Source organism: Gobius niger (assembly GCF_951799975.1).
Source record: "Gobius niger genome assembly, chromosome: 1".
In the NCBI taxonomy this organism is placed as follows: Eukaryota; Metazoa; Chordata; class Actinopteri; order Gobiiformes; family Gobiidae; genus Gobius; species Gobius niger.
In genome coordinates this window covers 72518277-72543613 of record NC_136852.1, presented here as the reverse complement: position 1 = coordinate 72543613, position 25337 = coordinate 72518277, and the positions used below count along the sequence as shown (strand labels likewise).

At 39.6% G+C, this 25337-nt stretch overlaps 1 protein-coding gene across 1 annotated transcript in view; it reads left to right on the top strand.

Annotated features, from left to right (window-relative positions):
* The window catches only part of LOC306977372 (uncharacterized protein), a gene marked incomplete at both ends in the record, with an annotated part of 92128 nt that overhangs the window by 49104 nt on the left and 17687 nt on the right, over positions 1-25337 (top strand). The window contains 3 exons of the mRNA XM_079575673.1: positions 15797-15946; positions 19217-19288; positions 22578-22834. Of these exons, the coding sequence (XP_079431799.1) occupies positions 15797-15946; positions 19217-19288; positions 22578-22834 (479 nt within the window). The remainder of the gene's footprint in view (positions 1-15796; positions 15947-19216; positions 19289-22577; positions 22835-25337) is intronic.

Here is a 25337-nt window from a genome sequence, read left to right as displayed (position 1 = left end):
CACGGGTCTCATAAACCACCACCAGTGTCCAGGCTCTGGGGAAGTCATCCCTAACTCCAAGCTGTTCATCCATACTGACATCGATGTTACCGCCGGGGTCTGAGCGTCAAAACTAATATACGTGTCAATAAATCTTCCTAATCACTGCTTTTGTCTCAGTCTATACAGGTAGAAATATTAACAGCAACATATAAATTAGTCTGAGGAAAAAGAATGTCCCCTCCTGGAACCGCCACCTTAACGTGGTGGAGGGTTTGAGCTCCCGAATGATCCTGGAGCTCTGTTGTCGGGGGCTTCGTGAGGGTCTCCCAGGGCAAACAGGTCCTATAGGTGACGGGTCAGACAAAGAGCTGTTCAGAAGCCCCTTATGAGAGACCAACAGGCCTGAGAACCATGAGGCCGTCCTTCTGTGGACCCACCACCTGCAGGAGGCTCTATAGGGGCTGGTGCAACAGCTGCCCCCACGACCCGGAAACGGAAAAGTGGAAGAAAATGGATGGATGGAAAAAGAATGTCAATTTTCCCAAAAAAACAATACGCCATGAGGTGTCTGTTAAAACATGACAAATGACAGAAGATCGGACGCATAGATATAAAATCAGCTACAACAAAGTCCAGGGTCTAAACTGTGGCCGATATCGCAGAACATTTAAACGGGGGGCAGAAATCTAAGTGGTGAGGGAGGAACTATGTTTTTATTTAGTAAAATCTTGGCATTTTGATGTCCAGACCGATATAGATTAGATTCTAAATTATTTTTGTGATTGATCTGACATGGTATTGGACTGAAATGGCGGTGTGGGTTGTTTGGTAGCCGAAAGTTAGGAACCTGATTGACCCACACGTGTGCAGTTATTACGCACTTATATTCTGACGAGTAGCAGTAGCGACCACAGGCTCCTCTATCTGAGCTAACCCGGCTTCAGAGTCCCATCGTGGCTGTTCTCCTGCTTCTGACGGTCTGCTTGGCGTTGGGCTTGTAAATATAGCTTGCACTGTGGTTGTTAAGATGAGCTGGTCGAGGAATAGGCCACCGTTTTTACATTCTGAGATATGTTCTTACCTCACTTTAGCCGAGTTAATATATCCCCGTCTGGTCTTTGTCCGTGCGCTCTGCCAGGCAAACGGAGCACATACGCAGCCTCTCCCACATGTCACATAGCTCCAAAAAAGCTCACGATAGAAGCTACCAAGCTCTTCCACGTGTTCCCTATTTAAATAAAGTTACGTGAAGTGTTTTCATGCGAAGTATATTTACACAGAAATGTAACATGTCGATTTTATAAGCAGATAAAAAGGGGGACTATATTGTGAGGCGTAATGATACGAGGAGTAAAACGTCCGCGCAGTAACTTCTAAAGGTTATTGACGGAAGTGAGCGGGGGAAGTCTTTAGGAGTTACTGCGCGGACGCTGTGCTCCTCGTATCATTACGCCTCACAATATAGTCCCCCTTTTTATCTGCTTATAAAATCGACATGCTACATTTCTGTGTAAATATACTTCGCATGAAAACACTTCACGTAACTTTATTTAAATAGGGAACACGTGGAAGAGCTTGGTAGCTTCTATCGTGAGCTTTTTTGGAGCTATGTGACATGTGGGAGAGGCTGCGTATGTGCTCCGTTTGCCTGACAGAGCGCACGGACAAACCAGACAGGGATATATTAACTCGACTAAAGTGAGGTAAGAGCATATCTCAGTATGTAAAAACGGTGGCCTATTCCTTTAAGGTGAATAATCAGCAGGTGACGGAGAGGTTAGCTCCTCACCGGAAGAAGGTCCCCAGTTCAACGTCCTGCTTAGTGGACGTTTTGTGTGTGGAGTTTGTATGTTCTTGCCCACGTCTGCATGAGCTGCCCCATCAACATAAAAAAAAAATACTTATGCATCCAGACTGGTCCCAAATTGACATCAAAGTGTGTAGGTGTTAAGTATTATAACTGTAAACCAGTGCTGTGCAATTCATCGCAAAATAGCATAATCGAGAATAAACGATTTATAAAGGGATGTTTCAGGATGTTTGACATAGGGCCTCATTTCCTAGTTATCCAGAGTGTTGCTGATTTCTGGAGATATTTTTTTTTGTAATTCATGCAGTTCTTATATTTGAAGAGCTTCGTGGTGCTAGGCTAGTGCAAGGCTAGCGCATTTCTATGGTATCAGCTAGCCTGCATTAAAAACAGTGTGACCCGCTCCACAGAGCACCTGAGGCAAATCACTTACAACGCCAGACTAACCATATAAATGTCTGTGTCCATAGAATCCTTTTAATGAACTTATATTTGAGCGGCATCAGCTTCGTGTTTGTATAAGCTACGCGGCGGCGGAGTGATCTGCTAGAAAATAGTCCCTGAAAATGCGGTAATTCATGTGATGCAAGGTCAGTTGTATTCCAAAAATAACCTGTACCTGGAAGGAGAAGAGCTCACAGTAACAGAGGACACAAAGAGTCGAACGGCGCTGTGTGATGATGTCATCAGGCCGCGCCGCTCGGTTTGCTTGTGCAGGAGTCAGGGCTTCTCGTCAATCAAGGATTACTTTAGAAATGTGAGAATACTTGATATGGTTTGTACTTTTGTAACTGTTCAAAGAGTTAGTTTTTTGATTAATACATAAATAAATAAAATACTAATAATTGTGTCTATCCAATCCACCTTTTTTATACAGCACATTTTAAAAACAAGTGTCTCCAAAGTGCTGCACATAAGATCGGCAATATAGGAATAAAAAATACATGAATATAATAAAATGAAGTGAAACTAAACTAGACATTCAGCTAAAAAGATAAAATCATTAAAAAATAAGATGCAATAAAAAAAAGTTTGTAAAAACAATAAAATAAATGTTTTCTTATAATTGCGCAGCCCTACTGTAAACTCTGAACTGCTTTTAGCCAATCGAGCTAATGTTATAGTTTCACACTGACTTTATAATGAAATGTGCCGTCGTCCAGGTCCCTTTTTTAACCTCTTAACTCCCACCTGAACATGTTTTCTCCAGTTCTCCAAATTCTCCAAATCTAAAAGTTTCTTCGAAACAGCGATAAAAAATGAGAAGAAAATGAGGATTTAAACGCAAAAAACAAAAAAAGCGCAAAAAAGTGACCAAAAAAAGTGACAAAAATGACAAAAACTCAACAATAAGTGACAAAAGAGCAGCAAAAAATGACAATAATCCAGCAAAAAAGTGGCAAAAATCCAGCAAAAAAGTGGCAAAAATCCAGCAAAAAAGTGGCAAAAATCCAGCAAAAAAGTGACAAATAATTCAGCAAAAAAAAGACAAAAATCCAGCAAAAAAGTGACAAAAATCCAGCAAAAAAGTGACAAAAATCCAGCAAAAAAAAGACAAAAATCCAGCAAAAAAGTGACAAAAATCCAGCAAAAAAGTGACAAAAATCCAGCAAAAAAAAGACAAAAATCCAGCAAAAAAGTGACAAAAATCCAGCAAAAAAGTGACAAAAAATTCAGCAAAAAAGTGAAAAAAAAATCAGCAAAAAAAGACAAAAATCCAGCAAAAAAGTGGCAAAAATCCAGCAAAATAAGACAAAAATCCAGCAAAAAAAGAGAAAAATCCAACAAAAAAGTGGCAAAAATCCAGCAAAAAAAAGACAAAAATCCAGCAAAAAAGTGAAAAAAAAGAGCAGCAGAAAATGTGACAAAAGAGCAGCAAAAAAGTGAGGAAAATGCATTAAAAAAAGAAGCAAAAGTGCCATGAAAAAAGTGACAAAAACACATATGGGAAATAAAAAGTGATGACAATGGCAAAGAGGAGATAATGCATTTGGTTTTGGCGGGTGGTAAGAGGTTAAAGCCTTTAAAAAAAAAGTTGATTTAGGAGAAAATGAATCTCTCTTGGCTCATTTCCCTTGTTTCCTATCCTACATGATGTATAGAAAAATGTTTCCATAAAGACAAATGCAGATCTAAACATGTTTGGAGTAGAACTGCTCCCGAGACTCATCAAGCTGGATCTTTATTAACTTTTGCTGATGTTCGTTGCTCAACATCATCTGCAGCGGCGTACTTTCCTTCCCTTCATTCTGAATCTTCCCCGTGGCTTTCTCAGGCTTCCAGGGCAAACAAATAAACAAAACAAAACATTTATAGACTCAGTGCTTTGCATCTCGGCCCCAAATCCCTGCACTTAGTGAATGAAGCATGTCGAGAAGGCCCATCAAGACATTTGGGCTTCCATCGCACTAAACTTTTGCCGACCCCCTCCCTCCACTCCCTCTGTCTCCAAAACTTCCCAAAGTGAGCAGCATGTGCCGTGGTGGTGGCGGTGTGCATGTGCCGCTACTGTATGTGCACATGCGAGTGTGTGTGAGGGTGGTGTCAGCTCGCTCCTTGCCACCCCATTTGCTGTAGCTGTACCGCTGTGATCACAGACAGATGTATAAATCAAAGCCGGCTTGATGGATTCATCAGGGTGGCGAAACGATCGCCTGAGAAGAACTCGCAACTCTCTTAGCATTCTGCGTTCTGACGGAAAGGGTATGCAAAGAGCCTAAATGGATGAACGCTTGATTAATTCTTTGCCGGAGATGTTGGCGACAGCAGGAAATGTGTTTTTGCTTTGACTGTGTTTGCACGGGAATTTGCGCGCGCGGGGCGTGAGTTATGAGGCCCGAGTTTTGTACCTAAGGCTATTGTGCATAATGATGGCAGGTTGGGAGATCTGCGAGCAGCCGCTAAAGACTTGCTACCTGTGGAGCGCCGACAAGCACAAACAGGAGGGAGGGAGTGTGAGCGGGATGAGCATAAGTAAGAGCTAAATGATACAAACATCACATCTGGGTGAGAGCAACATGAGGAGATATAAAGAGACATCACACACCAGTCTACCCTGAATGACTTCAGCTATAGACAATATTAGCCCCCGCCAAGATGGAGGCACAGAGAAGGTCTGTGTGTGAGCGGCACATCCAAGCCCTACAGGGTCTGCAGCACCTCGCGCAATAATATACTTTAACACCTCGCGCAATAATATACTTTAACACCTCGCGCAATAATATACTTTAACACCTCGCGCAATAATATACTTTAACATGGTAGCAGCACCTCGCGCAATAATATACTTTAACATGGTAGCAGCACCTCGCGCAATAATATACTTTAACACCTCACGCAATAACATACTTTAATATAAATCAAATCATGCCTATACCATTACATGAACATATGACTCACAGACTATCCATTAATTAAAAATACAAACCTTAGCCTAGCAGAGCCCAATTTAACAACATCATAAATATTTCCCATCTTGAGTATTGCGTACCATAAGTATTGCGTATCTTAAATATTGCGTGTCATAAATATTGCACATCATGAATATTGCACATCATAAAATTGCGTATCATAAATATTTCACATCATGAGTATTGCATCTCATGAGCATTGTGTGTCATAAAAGTGCAAATCCTAAATATTGTGTATCATAAATATTGCATGTCATAAATATAACACATCATGAGTATTTTGTATTATAAATATTGCACATCATGAATATTGCACATCTTAAAATCACGACTCATGAGTATTGTGTATGATAAATATTTCACATGTGTATTGCATATCATAAGTATTACACATCATGAATATTGTGTCTCATAAATATAACACATCATGAGTATTGTATATTATAAATATTGCACATCATGAACATTGCACATCATAAAATCATGACTCATGAATATTGCACATCATAACATTGCTTATCATGAATATTGCACATCACGAATATTGTGCATCATAAATATTGCACATCATAAAATTGTGTATTATATATATATCACATCATGAGTATTGCATCTCATGAGTATTGTGTAACATAAAAGTGTTTATCATAAAATTGTATCATAAATATTTTGTTTCATAAATATTTCACATCATGAATATTGCACATCTTAAAATCACAACTCATGAGTATTGTGTATGATGCATATTATAAGTATTGCACATCATGAATATTGTGTATCATAAATATTGTACATCATGAATATTGCGTATCATAAGCATGGCGCTTCATAAATATCACACATCATGAGTACTGTGTATTATAAATATTGCACATCATAAAATCATGACTCATGAGTATTGCGTATCATGAGTATGGCATATCATAAGTATTGCGCATCATAAGTATTGCGTACCATAAATATTGCGCATCACGAGTATTGCACATCGTAAGTATTGTTACCATAAATATTGCACATCACGATTATTGCGTATCATAAGTATTGCACATCATAAATATTGCACATCACGATTATTGCGTATCATAAGTATTGCGTATCATAAGTATTGCGTATTATGAATATAGCACATCATAAATATTGCACATCACGATTATTGCGTATCATAAATATTGCACATCATAAATATTGCACATCATAAATATTGCGCATCACGAGTATTGCGTATCATGAGTATTGCGCATCATGAGTATTGCGTTGTCTCACAGCCCATAGCAAAGCCCAGTTAAATGTGAAAACTTTCTTCCCCCGGAGCAGAAACACAAACACCGCTGACCGTGGCCACATCACATTTTCCTAACGCCGCGAACGCCGCGGCTCGACAAACGCCGAGCCGTGGGTTCTTCTCGGAGACGGTTAGCGAGTGGGTTTTATAGCTAACATGTTGGTAATTTATAAGAAAAAGGCAATCTGTGTATCTGGAGGTGGCCCGTCGCGGAGAGGGAGGGAGAGACGACTCGTAATTTACTGAGTCGAGGCCAAATGGCAGACAGACTGTGGCCCTGCGTGCCGTCGCTGTACTTCCTCTGTGCGTGTGTGTGTGTGTGTGTGTGTGTGTGTGTGTGTGTGTGTGTGTGTGTGTGCGTGTGTGTGTGTGTGTCCTGCCTATGAGCCTCCAGCGCCAGTGCTCCAGTGTGGATTTGCAAAGAGTAGATGCTGTTTTATTTCCACCACGGCTTATTTAGACATATTAATAATAACAATAATTAGAGTTTTTTCTTCTTTTTTTTTTTCGTTTTCACTGGTTGAATAAATCTTTACACAATCAAAACACACACACATATATATTTTAATTGTTTTTTGTATTTCATTTTTTTATGTTTATCGTGCAGCATCAGTTTTTGCACATGATTGTTTCCATTTAAAGAAAAAATAATAATAATAATAGTAGTAATAAACAAATATAGTTAATAAATAGAATAAATGTAATAAAAGTGGGAACTAACAGCATTAACCAAACTAGTCCAAGAACCAGTCAGTAGTACTGCATTCTGAATACTTGGAATACTTTCACATTTATGTCTATATATTTATATTTTTAATTTATTTATTTATTCATTTATTTGATAAAATGTGAGAAAAATAAACATGTACCACACTACAACATTTATAGCCAAGGCTAATTTGCAATGTCTATATGATCTATATAGACATTGCTATGTATGATTAATTATTTGTATTATATTTATATATAATTATAGTGTGTGCTCACGCCTGTTTTGAACTTATTTACCACTGATTTGGAAAAACACACCGGGAACGCAGCAGAAAACGTCTCCTTTTCCTTCTCGATATCATGAAATGAAATAGGGTGTAGGGCGATATATCGATTATAAGATATATCGATATATTTTTAAATTAGGATGGAATTAGACCAAATCGTGTATATCGGGATATTTCAAATTCAGATAAGTTTATCTTAAACTGAGCGCTTTATTTTGTTATCTCTTTATATGTATAAATGCTGCCGTCAGAAAAAGATTGCCATATTTTATTTTCTAGTCTATTTTTATTTAAGATATTTTTGTATTTAAATGTGCAGCTTGCGGTTCTTTGTTATACAGTGTTTATGTTACATTTTATAGTGACTCGTATTTGGCTTTGACTTTGAACATTTTATTTCACAGCTCTCACTTTGCTGAAAAAATATCGGAATATATATATGGATATTCAACCAAAATACATCGGATATGGCATGATATAGTCCATATCTCCCAGACCTGTGCGCCATAATGTATCCCTTTAATTTTAAGAACTGTATTTTAAATACTCTCATGAAAGAGTAACTGTAAGTTAATATAATCCTTTATTGATTTGATAACGGAGAAATTCACCTGTTACATTCGGCTCAATCAGATCACTCAGTTTGTGCAAACAGTTAAATAGTAGAAACAGAGGAATCTTATGTGCAATAAGTAAAAGCAAAAATGGGTGGAATTGTAACAATAGGGAATAAGAATAAATAAAAATAGGATCAAAATTAGAACAGATTATAATACAGTTACTCAAAATGAGTATTTAAAATACATATTCTTATTTACCACTAATTTGAAAAAACAGACCGGGAACGCAGCAGAGATCACAAAACTTCTCCCTTTTCCTTCTCGATATCATGAAATATAAAACTAAAATGTAATGACTGAGTGTCGGGCGATATATCGATTATAAGATATATCGATATATTTTTAAATGATATGGGAATAGACCATATTGCGTATATCGGGATATTGCAAATTCAGATAAGCTATTAAGTTACCAAAAAGAAACAGGTAATCTCAAGCCGATTTTTAAAACGTTTATCCTAAACTGAGCGCTTTATTTTGCACTTGTATTTTCGAGTCTATTTTTATTTAAGATATTTTTTTATCTAAATTTGCACCTTACGATTCTTTGTTATACAGTGTTTATACATTACATTACATTTTATAGTGACTCGTATTTGGCTTTGACTTTGAACATTTTTTTTTCACAGCTCCCACTTTGCTGAAAAAATATCGGAATATATATCGGATATCGATAGTCAACCAAAATATATCAGATATGACTTTAGTCCATATCGCCCAGCCCTGAGCGCCGTAATGTATCCCTTTAATTTTAAGAACTGTATTTTAAATACTCTCAGATGAAAGAGTAACTGTAAGATAAGATAAGATAATCCTTTATTGATATATTCCACATTTAATAAGATCACTCAGGCTGTACGGAAATAAGAATAAATAAAAATAGGATAAAAAGTTAGAAGAGATTATAATACAGTTACTGAAAATGATTATTTAAAATAGATATTCTAGATACATGTATTTCATTACTAACACTGACCATTGATGAGTTTTCTCATAAAGACAAAGGGACTAAAAACCACAAATACAACAAAATGTGCAAGAATGAAAACAATTAAAAAACAAAGTTCGAAGTATTGGCAACATTTCCTGTCAATGATCACATGATATTACTATCCTACAAGATTAATTGATAAATATTGTAATGTTAAATATTCTAAATAGCAGTTTCATCTTGTAGTTGATTTCACATAAATCATGCAAATTTTAAATGTTGACTCTGTATTTTTTTTTTGCTTTTCCATCACTTTTTAATTGTGTTTTTGTCGCTCTTTTGTTGCTTTTTTTTCTCACTTTCTTTGTTCTTTTTTCCCCACAAAGCTTTTAGATTATGTTAATGTCAAACTGGAGAAAATGTGCTCAGTTCAGGTGGGGGTTAAGAGGTTAAAATCAGGCATGGGGGGGGGGGGGGCAAATAAAAAGTTGTGAGTGAAGTTTCTGAGTTCTGCTGATGCGGGGCGGCCGTCGACAGGGAGTCCCGCTCGGTCCGCCTCTGTTTTTAAGTGAGTGACTATGTGTGTTTTGGGCCGTCCCGGGAGGCTGTGTGGATCTCATCAGGGTATCGGCGTTTGAGCTATGGCGGCGTCTGCGAGCTGACAGACGAGTGTGTGCGCCGCGATTGATGGGCCCGCGGGTGACAGCAGCCATATTGTGGAGAGCGAGAGCGAAAGATGGAGGGGTGGGGGGCGGTGGGGGGGTCGATCATCCGTCCTCATGTCTTCACAGGTTAATATTGACGCAGGCCGGTCGGACGTGAAGCGCCTCCATCAATCTCGCCGGACCTCACAGGGCGAAACCGCGGATCAGAAACGCCGATGTGTAAAAGAAACACGTTAAAATGAAATGAGGTGAAATGCAAAAAAGCTAAAGCTACACAGGACTATTCAACACAATGAATAGGGAAAAAATTTAAATTCACAGATATCGATTTGAAACTTTTGCTGTAGATGACTGGCATAAATGTGAGGAAAAAATACATTGCGAGTTTTCTGTCATTTTATGTTTTCATATAAAAACAAGGTGTTTTATAGATAGGGACTTTATTATCGTGTCCATTCTACTTTATTATTCCTCCATTCTACTTTATTATTCCTCCATTCTACTTTATTATTATTCCTCCATTTTACTTTATTATTATGTCCATTCTACTTTATTATATCCATAGATAGATAGATAGAAAATGTATTGATCCCGAAGGAAATTACAATATTGTCGGCTGCTCACATTCACACAGCACAATAAATAAATTACTAAAATACATTAAAATACATTAAAAAACAGTACAAATAAAAATCAAAAAATGCCAAAAAATTCCCCAAATTTCCAATTTTTTCTGCGACGAAATCTGAATTAATGGTTTTATTTTATTGATAAATGAGTTACTAAGACTTTTTCGGAGGGGGTTTTGTTTTTCTTGTTTAGTTTTAGAATAAGTTGTTTTTTTAGTGGAATTTTTTTGTAAAAATAACATTTTTTGCCTTATTTTTTGACATTCAAAACTCAATAAATCAGGCTAGATATTAGATATTAAAATCCACCCTCCAGACGGGCTCTAAAAACAACTTACAGAGCAGGACGCAAACATCGCCCACATGCCACTGGGTAGGGAAGGTGGGTGGGGGCTTGTTGGGGGGGGGGCTCGTGCCCACTCACAACTGGCCCACTCTACCCCCCTGTTTTTAATGAATTGCACTATAGGGCTTATATAGTGCTTATATAGGGCTTATATAAATAATATTGACATCATAAAATAATTCATGAAACATTACAACAGTAGAAATGGTAATGACAACAACAGAGTAACAAGATTATAGAGCACGATAGGCACGTTTAATGTGCCTTTGAAATATGCTCATGATGTGCAAGCAGTATTGCACATGAGCAGTATTGCACATCATAAATATTGTGTATCATTAATATTGCACATCATGAGTATTGCACGTCATGAGTATTGCACATTATGAATATTGCGTATCATAAGTATTGCGTATCAGAAATATTTCACATCATAAGTATTGCATATCATAAGTATCACGTATCATGAGTATTGCATATCAGAAATATTGCACATCATGAGTATTGTGTATCATGAGTATTGCACATCATAAGTATTGCGTATCATAAGTATTGCACATCATAGGTATTGCATATCATAAGTATTGTGTATCATGAGTATGGCGTATCATGAGTAATGCGTATCATAAATATTGCACATCATGAGTATTGTGTATCTTGAGTATTGCACATCATGAGTATTGTGTATCATGAGTATTGCGCATAATAAGTATTGCACATCATAAGTATTGCGTATCATGAGTATTGCACTTCATGAGTATTGCACATCGTGAGTATTGCATATCATAAGTATTGCACATCATGAGTATTGCACATCATGAGTATTGCACATCATGAGTATTGCGTATCATAAGTATTGTACATCATAAGTATTGCACTTCATGAGTATTGCACATCATGAGTATTGTGTATCATGAGTTTGGCGTATCATGAGTATTGCGTATCATAAGTATTGTACATCATAAGTATTGCACATCATGAGTATTGCACTTCATGAGTATTGTGTATCATGAGTATTGCACATCATAAGTATTGCGTATCATGAGTATTGCACATCATGAGTATTGCACATCATGAGTATTGCACATCACAAGTATTGCACATCATAAGTATTGCGTATCATGAGTATTGCACTTCATGAGTATTGCACATCATGAGTATTGCACTTCATGAGTATTGCATATCATGAGTATTGCACATCATGAGTATTGCACTTCATGAGTATTTCACATCATGAGTATTGCGTATCATGAGTATTGCACTTCATGAGTATTGCACATCATGAGTATTGCACTTCATGAGTATTGCATATCATGAGTATTGCACATCATGAGTATTGCACTTCATGAGTATGCACATCATGAGTATTGCACATCATGAGTATTGTGTATCATGAGTATTGCGCATCACAAGTATTGCACATCATAAGTATTGCGTATCATGAGTATTGCACTTCATGAGTATTGCACTTCATGAGTATTGCACATCATAAGTATTGCGTATCATAAGTATTGCGTATCATAAGTATTGCACATCATGAGTATTGCACATCATGAGTATTGCACATCATAAGTATTGCGTATCATGAGTATTGCACTTCATGAGTATTGCACATCATGAGTATTGCGTATCATAAGTATTGCACATCATGAGTATTGCACTTCATGAGTATTGCGTATCATAAGTATTGCACATCATGAGTATTGCACTTCATGAGTATTGCGTATCATAAGTATTGCACATCATGAGTATTGCACTTCATGAGTATTGCACATCATAAGTATTGCGTATCATGAGTATTGCGCATCACAAGTATTGCACATCATAAGTATTGCGTATCATGAGTATTGCACTTCATGAGTATTGCACATCATGAGTATTGCACATCATGAGTATTGCATATCATAGGTATTGTGTACCATGAGTATTGCACATTATGAGTATTGCACATCATGAGTATTGCACATCATGAGTATTGCATATCATAGGTATTGTGTATCATGAGTATTTCACATGAGTATTGCACATCATGAGTATTGTGTATCACAAGTATTTCACATCATAAGTATTGCGTATCATGAGTATTGCGCATCCACTTCCAAGTGCCTTTAAGCTCCCGTTCGCCGTTTCCAAGTTTGACTTAAATAAGCCCAAAACGCATTCTGGCAACTTCTCCCAAAACAAACAGTTGTACAGCAGATCTAGATTAATCAAGCAAATATGTTTTTCAAAAGTCTCCCACTTTCTGCACAAGGCTGCGTTGCAAATTATACTTGCCATAAGATTGCTGTTAATCATTTCAGAAAGAAGTGAAAAAACAAGTTCCCTTGACAAACAAAACAATTAATTAATGCAACTTTACAGCCATCAATCATTGCGCGTGCGGCTGAATTACCATAAGCTGTGCATGGTGGCTGTTTTAAGAGCAAACAGTTAATTTCCAAAGCATAAATCACAAAGTGTCGCTTCACCCCTCTGTGCGCAATGACAGCTCCGTCTCTCATTGCTACAGATGAAGACCGGAGTTTTGGAAGTGCGCTGAAAGCAGGGGTCTCCAAAAGTTTTCCACACAATCCTAATCATAATGTTGGATTACTTTATTAATCATTAGGAAAAATCAACAACAATCACATGTAGCAATTGCGCGTAAGTACTTTGTTGTTTGTCAGAAGTTGAAGCTGTGAGTTGACAGTTTGTTCTGAGTTAATGACTTGACGGGGGTAAAGTGGGCAGATTATATTAGACCCCCCGCCTTAGCTGAGCACATTCTCTCCAGTTCAGCTTTACCCAAATCGAAAAGCATCTTGACTGGAGCTTGAATATTGCGTATCATGAATATTGCACATCAGGAATATTGCGTTTCATAATTATTGCGTATCATGAGCGTTGCGTATCAAAATGATTGAGTATAATAAATATTGTGTATTATAAATATTGCACATCATAAATACTGCGTTTCATGAAAATTGTGTATCATAAATATTGCGCATCATGAATATTACACATCATAAATATGGCTTATCATAATTATTGTGTATCATGAGTATTGCATATCATAAATATTGCATGTCATGAATATTGCGTATAATAAATATTGCATATCATAATTATTGTGCATCATGAGTATTGCACATCATAAATATTGCATGTCATAAATATTGCATGTCATGAATATTGCGTATCATGAGTATTGCGTATCATGAGTATTGCGTTTCCTAAATATTGTGTATCATGAATATTGCACATCATGAATATTGCATATCATGAATATTGCACATCATATTGCACATCATAAATACTGTGTTTCATGAATATTGCACATCAGGAGTATTGCGTTTCATGAAAATTGTGTATTATAAATATTGCGTATCATAATTATTGCGCATCATGAATATTACACATCATAATTATTGCGCATCATGAATATTCCATCCATCCATCCATCCATTTTCTTCCGCTTTATCCGGGGCCGGGTCGCGGGGGCAGCAGTCTCAGCAGAGATGCCCAAACTTCCCGATCCACACACACCTCCTCCAGCTGTTCTGACCCCGAGGCCACACCAGGCCAGCTCGGAGACATAGTCCCACCACCGTGTCCTGGGTCCACGAGGCCTTGTCCCACTAGGACATGCCTGGAACACCTCCCGCGGGAGGCGACCAGGAGGCATCCGGAACAGATGCCCGAGCCACCTCAGCTGGCTCCTTTCGACGTGGAGGAGCAGCGACTCTACTCCGAGCTCCTCCCGGGTAGCTGAGCTCCTCACCCGATCTCGGAGGGTGCGCCCAGCCACCCTGCGAAGGAAACTCATTTCGGCCGCTTGTATTCGCGATCTTGTCCTTTCGGTCATTACCCAAATCTCATGACCATAGGTGAGGGTGGGAACGTAGATCGATCGGTAAATCGAGAGCTTTGCCCTCCGACTCAGCTCCCTCTTCACCACGACAGACCGATACAGCGACCGCATCACTGCTGACGCCGCACCGATCCGTCTGTCCATCTCACGCTCCATCCGTCCCTCACTCGTGAACAAGACCCCGAGATACTTGAACTCCTCCACTTGAGGTAAGGACTCCCCACCGACCCGGACCCGGATCATGAATATTTCACATCATAAATATTGCGTATCATAATTATTGTGCATCATGAGTATTGCATATCATTAATATTGCATGTCATGAATATTGCACATCATAAATATTGCACATCATAATTATTGTGTATCATAATTATTGCGCATCATGAATATTGCGTATCATGAATATTGCATACATTAAATATTGTGTATCATAATTATTGTGCATCATGAGTATTGCATATCATAAATATTGCATGTCATGAATATTGCACATCATAAATATTGCACATCATAATTATTGCGTATCATGAGTATTGCGTTTCCTAAATATTGTGTGTCATGAATATTTCACATCATAAATATTGCTTATCATAAATATTTCGCATCGTGAGTATTGCGTTTCTAGTTTTACCAAAATCTTAGAGCTTCTCGACTGGAGCCAGTGTAACGCCTCATTTGAAAGCTAAGACCTACAAAACTCATCTAAACTTCTTCCTTGTTTTTGTTATCACGTTTTAATCATTGTTGTTTTTGATCATGTTTTTTAATTGCTTTATTGTTGCATTTTTTGTCACATTTTTGTCACTTTTTTTATGTTTTTGTCACGTTTTGTCATGTTTTTTTGTCACTTTTTAACTGCATTTCGTTTTTGTTTTGTTTAATGTAACTGACCACAAAAACGTGCCCAAAACATGTCAAAAAAGAAACCAAAACATGATGAGAAAAAACAAACAAAAAGGACAAAACCGTGACAATCACAACGAGGAAGAAGCTTAGATGAGTTTTGTAGGCCTTAGCTTTCAAATGAGGCAATATACTGTCAATAATGTACAAAGTACAAGACTTTTAAGACACAGTTGTATTTTAGTTTCTGCAATAAAAATGGCTGCTCAAAGTGTTGCTGCAAAAGATCCTAATTATTCCTTGTGTTATAGACGATCATTTTCTTGTGTAGCTCTTGTGGGAAAGAAGCTGTTGACGTACTGAAATCCTAACAGGTGTCACCCCCCCCCCCCCCATCACTCTCCCCCCTCTCTGTGTCTGTCAGGAAAGCCTCGCTCCGGCCGACAGGCTCAAGTCCTTCTGTCAGCGACACGGATACGACAGCGCGGTCCTGCTCCTGTCCGTCTCTGATCCAGTGTGCCACAGCCGCCAGCAGGTGGCGGTGTTCGCCAACAGCACGGACCTCCTCAATCAGGTGGGCCGAGAGAACGCAACAACACACGACAAAAACCCAAGGAAAAATGTGAAAAAACAGGCTGTGAGCTCCAGTCAAAAAGCTTTTAGTGTTTGTTTGATATTTTCTTTTTACTACGCGGTGATCCAGTGAGCACTCTGCCTCTTCTGAGAAGCTTTTAGATTTGGGTAAAGCTGAACTGGGGAAAAGGCACTCGGTTAAAGTGGAGCGTAACTTAATTGGAAGAATGAAATTAAGCAACTAATGAAAAGAGATCCATAACTTAAATTAATTAAATGAATTAAAGAACGATAAAACTAAATGTACAGAACTGTGAAACTAACATATGATATCGACTCATGACATGGAAAGTGACATAATTTTACAAGCTGAGTCATAATAATCAAAGATAATAACACAATACATTTTGCTTTTTTTAAAATGTTTTTATCATATATTCGTTTCACAGTTTAAGTTCAATAACAGAAAGAAATGCACTTTTTTCACAATATTCTATATATACATATATATTGGAATATTGACATTTATGTTGAAATAAGGATTCTAAATAGGCAAGGCAGGTTTATTTGTATGGCACATTTCACATACATGTACAACTCAATGTGCCTCACAACAACACCAGACACCCAGTGCTTCATTTGTAAATAAGTATTTTCAGAAACACTTCTGGTCTGATGTGAAGGATTGGGGGAACAGGCCAAAACATTTGCCGGAACACTCTCATTAGACACTATTGCAGCAACAACGTGTCGTACCACAACTATGCAGATGACACTCAAATCTACGTGTCACTGACGGCTGGTGAACATGGGCCTGTAGATACACTCTGTCACTGCATCCAACAGATCAGTTTGTGGATGCAAAACAACTTTCTCCAACTAAACTCAGACAAAACTGAGATCATTGTTTTTGGCCCACAGGCACAAAGACAAAGTGTTGTCAGTCACCTTGAGTCTCTCTCTCTAAAACCAAAAAATCAGGTTAGAAATCTAGGAGTAATCATGGACTCAGACCTGAACTTAAACAGCCACATCAAAGCAATAACATCAGCAGCTTTTTACCATCTGAAAAACATTGCTAAGATCAGAGGAATAGTGTCAAAACCAGACTTAGAGAGACTTATCCATGCATTTGTCTCCAGCAGATTAGACTACTGTAACGGCCTACTCACTGGCCTCTCTAAACGAGCTATCAGACAGCTACAGTACATCCAGAACGCTGCTGCTCGAGTCCTGACAAGAACCAGGAAATACGACCATATTAGTCCAGTGCTCCAGTCTCTGCACTGGCTTCCTGTCACTCAGAGAATAGACTTTAAAACAGCTCTGCTTGTGTACAAGTCATTTCATGGTTTAGCTCCAAAGTACATCTCTGACATGTTAGAGCCGTATGAACCATCTCGGGCCCTGAGAACCTCAGGGAGGGGCCTCCTGGTGATTCCCAGAGTCAATAATAAACACGGTGAGGCTGCGTTTCAGTTTCATGCAGCTAAAATCTGGAACAGTCTTCACGAGGATGTGAGACAGGCCTCAACTCTGACAATGTTCAAATCCAGGCTGAAAACAGTTCTGTTTGCCCGTGTATATAACTGAAAGTATTTTATCTGCACTCTCGTCTTTTACTGTAATTGATTAATTTTATATTGATGTCCAGAGGAGAAGGAGCGACAAAAACAGAGGTTAGGTAACTTACTTTTGAACGAGCAAGAAAAATAGTGCTCAAGACAGAGCGAAATAGTGCTCAAGACAGAGCGAAATAGTGCTCAAGACAGAGCGAAATAGTGCTCAAGACAGAGCGAGTCAAAACAAGACTTAAAAATGGTGCTCAAGACAGAGCGAGTCACAACAAGAATTAAAAATAGAGCTCAAGACAGAGCGAAATAGTGCTCAAGACAGAGCGAGTCCAAACACGACTTAAAAATAGTGCTCAAGACAGAGCGAAATAGTGCTCAAGACAGAGCGAGTCAAAACAAGACTTAAAAATAGTGCTCAAGACAGAGCGAAATAGTGCTCAAGACAGAGCAAGTCAAAACAAGACTTAAAAATAGTGCTCAAGACAGAGCGAAATAGTGCTCAAGACAGAGCGAGTCAAAACAAGACTTAAAAATAGTGCTCAAGACAGAGCGAATCAAAACAAGACTTAAAAATGCATATAACTGAAAGTATTTTATCTACACTCTTGCCTCTTACTGTAATTGATTAATTCTATGTTGATGTTTTTATTGATTGTATTTGTTTTCTTATATTTATGCAACTGTGAAGCACTTTGAATTGCCTTGTGTATGAATTGTGCTCTACAAATAAACTTGCCTTGCCTTGCCTATTGCATCAGATACATATTTTGCCCGATCCTCCAAAAGAAAAAGAAAAAAAAAATTTAACGGGGGATCAAATTAAGCACTGCAGACACCCAAACACAATTTAAAAATGCAATAAAAAGCATTAAAACACAATAAAATGACACAAAAAAATATACATACAATAATATGTATATCTATAAGTTAAAAATGGTTAAAATACCACAATTGCCACAGGCAGCAGTGAAAAGGTGTCCGATATACATCCGTCTTTCTCTTTATTGGACCCTTGAAATAGTTTATTATAAATCTGTGTTTTTGTCTTGTGAAAGTCTGTAAACAGGGTTAGGCCTAATAAGTATTACGTCCTCTAAAAAAATCAACAGTTCATTTCTGAAAGAGAAAGACAATACAATTTAAGGGGCTTGGATTAATTTAAAACTGCTCATGCCCGGACATACAGAAAACGTTTCTCCTCAAACGATCCAAATATCAGTTTAAATATCGATACAAAGAAAAGATTTTCTCTGAGTATGAAAGAAAATATAAAACTTTCCATGTTCAGCTGTTGTAAACCTGACACTGTATCCCTGACAACTTGGATTTACGTAAATTACCAAATAAAACTGCTACTGAACAAAAACAGTTGAGTTAAACCTTTGACTGGAAAAGTACGGACTCTTCGACGTCGTCTTAAAGTGGAGCTCTCAGATCACTGACGGGAAAATCAGATTCTTGTGAACAATAGCGTGACCCATTAGAGGCCGGCTGCACCTCGGGCCCATTGTTCCCGCTCTGACACTTGATGCTTTCCGTGAAGGTTTTCTCCAGTGTACCGGCCTGTGATTGGCGAGAGCTGGTCATGTGACCGGCTCCGGCGCACAGGAGCTCCCCGCCTTCATCAAACTCCCTACGACAAGTGAAAGTGTCTGTGTTTGGATGATCTGTGACGTCTTTATTGGTGTCTGTTGAAGATCTGCTGTGAGCTGGAGGAGTCGTCGAGCTGGTCTCTCTCCGGGGCGCTGGATGCCAAGCAGAATTTCCAGGTAAACACAATGTTAAACACAATGGAAACTTAAAGGAAAAGTGCCCTGTGATGTGAATATGAAGCTGCTAAAGCGACGATGTACAGCTGCACAGGGAGGGGGAGAAAGGGGAGGGAGGGGGGAGGAGATTCTGGTGAGATCGCATTAGAGGTCGACCAGTGTGGGTGGTTCTAAGGCCGATGCCGATTTTGGGGGATTTTTATTGGCTGACGCCGAAATGCTGCCGAATTGAAGCTTACCGTAAATTCTCTAATACTGGCCTGTATTCCATTAGCGGCCGGGTCTCTAACAAAGGCCGGGTTCGCGGCTGGCGGAGGCAAATTAAAGCCGGTCTCTAAAACAGGCCGGGGCTTTTATTAGAAACTATAGCGGTAGAAATATTCCCCATGTTAGGAATTTGTCTCATACTCGTGTAAAAGATAACTCATGTGCAGGAAGTAAACAAACGGGACCCCGGGCCGATGGGGGACGCTGCGGAAGAGCTGATCCGAGCGTAACTTTGACACAGATTTAGAGATAACAAGAGATAACAACAAATAATCCGGTCCGCGGTAAAAACGAAACCGAAACCTGCAGAGACATTGATGTGAATGTTCCGCTAACAGCAACGAAACACTTCCTGTTGTCCCGACAAAATAAAGGGCGTCAATGTTCCAGCCGCTGGGAGAGGGTTTGAAATGTTAATTAATAAATGAACCTAATATTTTAGGTGCAAATGGACACAAATCTCGTTTTTCTTCATTTTCCTGGTCGTCCATTTTGCTCAAATAGAAATAAAGGCCTGTCTCTAATTGTGGCCTGGTTCCAATAAAGGCCTGGTCCTAGATGCCCTTGAGTCAATAAAGGCCCCGGCCGATATTAGAGCATTTACGGTATGCGCAAATTCAACCTGGAAGACCTACCATTCATTCATCACCTCATCACCAGCAGCTCCCCAATCATCCAATCACGGACCCCGCACAAGCCGCACCTTCACGACAGCCAATCACTGCACCTTCACGACCCCTCACCAGCCGCTCATGGCTCAGGATTCCCTTTTTAATCTCCCTGGTCAATCACTCAGCCGTTTGCCAACCGTGCTGCGACCCTCCTCCACCCCTTTCTCCGCCTGGCTCCTCCTCGGCTCTTGGCCAACCCAGGTCTCTTCCACCACCACCCGGGTCCAGGCTCCGGGGAAGATCCTGGCTCATTCATCAAAGCCGTGCATTCCAGATCGTTCAATCTTCTGAGTCTGAGCCCCAATAATGACTCATGTTCGGTAATAAAACACTCACACCGTCGTTCTGTTTCTGTGAGGCTTTTCAGGTAGAATTTTTGACCGATATTTTTCCAAATGTCTGATCTATAATCTGTAGAAACATAAATACTTGTCCACTCCAGCAGTGGCTAATTTAGTTTCATTACTTTAGGTGATTCTATCATAGTTTCTGTCCCAGCTCTGATTAGTTGCCGTTAGCGTTAGCATGTCGTTGCCAGCTGTGGCATTTTGTCTGTGATCAAACATACAGTTGTGTCGGTTAAAACTAACTCAGCGATTTACTCTCCAGGTTCTGCTCTTCCACATGACATGCAGCATGTCCACATTGACTGATGTTTAGTGAAACTAACTTCAGTCAAACTTGTATTTAACCAGTTTTCATTGTGATGTTTCTCTGTTCCCCTGAGGCCTGGGATGTAGTGGGAGGTTTTAAAGAGGGGGTGTTCTGCTTTTTTCAGTCACATAGCACCAGTCTATATCACACTACAATGATGACCAAACCTTCTGTTGGTCTGTAAATGCAGTAAATTAGAATAACTGCCTTGTATAAAATGTCTTTCTCAAAATGGCTGTAGTGAATGTCTTGAAATAGGCCTCTGTCTCTTTAAGAACCTCTGAGCCTTTAGACACGCCCCCTCCACACGCTGTCTGTGGCATCAGTGAGGAGGGGGTTCTGCTGAGGAGCAGTGGTTGGTTACTCGGCTGGTGACGAAAGCTCGGAGGCGTCTCCAGGAGGTGGGGGCGTTCCTAGGAGGACTCAGGCAAACCTATCCCTAAAATGGCCGCCATCAGAGTTTTTACAGATTACTCAAAAATACGTGAATGTGCCAAGGTAACACTTCAGGCATGTTTTTAATGAGGGAATGACATAATAACATGATGTAAAGCTTGAAAAAGTCAGTTTTGCATAATACCCCCCCTTTAAACTTACACCAGGGGTGTCCAAAGTGCGGCCCGGGGGCCAAATGCGGCCCTCCGACCAATTTTTGGTGGCCCTCTGCCTTCTTGCTGAATCGGGACACATCATCAGAGATAGTCCTTTTTATTTGAAATGTAATAATTCTACACAATTCTAACCAAACAACTAACCTTTTACTGTGAGACAGAGCTGGTATGAAGGTTTTGTGCATAAATAAAGGTGTGGGGCGCAATTTAAACCTCTGCTAGTCAAAGGTTTTGCGGCACTAACCACCGATCTATGGCCCTTCACCCTGTGTACGCTTCAGTATGCAGCCCCCCATGAAAAAAGTTTGGACACCCCTGACTTAGGCTGTATATATAAATAGACAGCTTCTCCTCACTCCTCCCCCTTTACCATAATGACCACGGTCGTGGGGGAAGCCATTGTGGATTTACAGACTCCTCCTCCCCAGCTCTGACGAAGCATGTTCCTAAAAAGGGCATAAGGGCGGGATCTTCCCTGTAGACTCCGCCCTTGCGTGACGTGTAGCTCGCGCTGCTCCAATGCTAACAGTCCGACCCTCATTAAGTACGAGATTTCTAACATTCTTCTTACGAAAACCAGCCTGGTTTCTTTAATTGTGACTAACCCAGCGTTATCTCAGGAGGAATATCTAGCCTAGAAAGTTCCCAAAAAATTAGGACCAGGCGTTAAAGTTGTTTTTAACGTCTCTAAACTCCAATGCTTTTCAATGGGGGACCAGCGGCGATATGGAGGTACTACAGCAATGGTGGAGCAATGGCGGCCCCTAGTGTTGTGGCCAAAAAGCAGAGCAGCCAGCGGCCATTGGTTTTAAAGCCCTGACCACTTTTTCCAATGCTAAAATCAGGAGCTATTGACTTTTATTGGTGCTAGATCGGCCGATAGCCCATATTATAAAATCCCCCAATATCGGCCTGATATATCGGTCGAACTCTAGATCTCATGAAACTCTGGAAGTGACGCTACTGGACATTTAGTTTCCCCTGTTTTGGATCAATATTCCATATTCGATGCCAATCCTTCAATGCTTCTGGGGCCTGAATGTTCGAGTCAGTCCTACAAATAAAACATCTGAAGTGTGTTTCCAGGTTTACCACATCCCAGTGAACACCGTGTTCCCCGGAACCCCCCCGGTTCTGGAGGAGGAGATCCAGGGCCTGCTGAAGGACTTTGTGGACCGGCGCAGCTCCGTCCTGGCCTGTCACCCCAGCAGCCGCACCTCGTCCACGGAGGGCGTGGCCGGCAGCATCGACTTCTCCCAGGGCTCGTCCGGCATCACGGACATGGACGGGGGCGACATGGACCGAGAGTACACGGAGGCTGGAGACGGGGCGGCGGAGGCCAGGTAAAGGCCAGGAATTTGAGAATATGTCAAAATGCAGATGTTTTCATTGGGTGTAGTTTAAAATGTCTGTAATGACAGGACATATCCACTCAAAATAAAAATGAGGCAAAGTCAAATGTCTTAAATAAACAGTTTTTTTTTTTTTTCACAGTAGTACTAAAGCAGTACTAAGTAACGTGTTTACCTTAATAAATCCTCTCCGTAGTCCCTGTGGGGGTAATACAAGTGTTTATGGGATGATTGGAGGGTCTTTCTTCTCCCCCTGGTGTCTCTGGCCAGAAAACCATGTTTGCAACTTGACTGCCACCAGTCCGGAGAAAGCAATACACACTAATGGAATCACGAAGAAGAAGCTAACAGGCTAACGGGCAAAGCTAACTGCGGGCTAACGTCACTTTAAACAGTATTTACAGCCAGGTTTGAGTGAAAAAAAATATTTCCATTGTTTAATTGGATGCACAGTAACTCTCTCTCCCTTCACCTTTCCTGTCAGCGTAGGATTTACTCTCCAAGACAATTTATAAGTTAAAAAATCGTCATTTGCTACGACACCTGCAGTTGCGCTTATGACCTCTAGGGGGAAGAGTTACTTAGTACTGCTTTAAAGACACAAGATTAACATATAAATGTACATGTTTGCTTCCGGCATAAGGGATTATTTACAAAGCTGATGTGATACGTGCAACTATTGGTCACATATTTACATAAAGACAAAGTAAATATTATAATAGATGGCTTTGGTTAAGCTCTTAACCTGAGCCGAGCACATTTTCTCCAGTTTGTCTTTAAAAGCTTCTTGAACAAAGCGTCAAAATAGCGACACTGAACGAGACAAAAACAAGGATGAAAGTGCAACAAAGTCATAAAAAGACATAATAATAATAACAATGCATTGGGTTTTTTTTAGCTCTTTTCTGGACACTCAAAGACGCTTTACATTGCACTATTCCTTCACTCCATACTCGGTGGTGGTAAGCTGCTATTGTAGCCACAGCTGCCCTGGGGTAGACTGACGGAAGCGAGGTAACCAGTCTGTGCCATCAGCCCCTCCGACCACCACCAACCACTCACTCCATTCGCTAGGCTTCCTGGTGTTACTAAACGGTCTCCCATCCAAGTCCTGCCAGGCCCCTCCCTGCTGAGCTTCCAAGGTCTGACAGGATTGGGCAGAGCAAAGGTGGTCTGGTGGCATAAAAAAAGGATTTAAAAAGTGACAAAAAGCCACAAAAAAGTGATTAAAAAGCGATGGGAATAAAAAGGGAAAAAAAGGAATAATAATGATGTCTCACACTTGTATTGCGCTTTACAAGCCTGTATTACCAAGTTTCTCAAAGTGCTGCACTGTCGTCATTATTCACTCTCTCCAGACTCGGTGGTGTTAAGCTACTGTTGTAGTCACAGCTGCCTCGGGGTAGACTGACAGAAGCGAGACAACCAGTCTGTGCCATTGGCCCCTCAGATCACCACCACCACTCACCACATTCACCCCAGACTTCCTGGTGTGGGAATTGGTTCTGGGATTGGGCAGAGCAAAGGCAGAATGGCCATAAAAAGTGCAACAACGGAAGGAAAAAGATCTGTGTAGATCAGTTTTGTTGGTCTTAGCTTTTAAGGCAAGGCAAGGCAAGTTTATTTGTACAAGGCAATTCAAAGTGCTTCACAGTTGCATAAATATAAGAAAACAAATACAATCAATAAAAACATCAACATAGAATTAATCAATTACAGTAAGAGGCAAGTGTGTAGATAAAATACTTTCAGTTATATGCATTTTTAAGTCTTGTTTTGACTCGTTCTGTCTTGAGCACTATTTTAAGTCTTGTTTTGACTTTTAAGAGACGTTACACTGGCCTATCACTCTCCAGTCAAGAAACTTTTAGATTTGGGAAAGGCCAGTCGAACTGGTTCAGGTGTGGGTTAAGAGGTTAAAACATGAATGAATGAATGATGCACCCATTATTTCTTGATTTAAAGGGACTATACAGAGTTTAAAAATGTTCCAGCCATGTCCTAATGTGTAGAATGAGCTCAGGCCTGTTCACCACAACTGCCGCTAAAATCCTGTCACTCAGAAAGGTGTTACTTCGGGTCTGAAGTGGCGTCATGCACGAGCTTAACCTCTTAACTCCCGCCTGAACCAAGAGGATCTTTTTCCTCACGTCATCAGATTTTTTTGTTGGGTATTCAACTCATTTTTGTAACTTTATTTGTCATTTTTTTGTCACATTTTTGTCATTTTTTCGTCATTTTTTTTAATCACATTTTGTGTCATTTTTTGTCAAATTTGTGTATTTTTTTGTCAAATTTTTATCACTTTTCTGTAATTTTTTTGTCACATTTTGTCACATTTTTGTCATTTTTTTGTCATTTTTTGTCACATTTTTCGTCAATTTTTTAATCAAATTTTGGTCTTTTTTTTCGGTCATATTTTGCTTTTGGACTGGGGTAAAGCCAAACTGGAGAAAAAGGTGCTCGGTTCAGGTGGGAGTTAAGGGGTTAATAT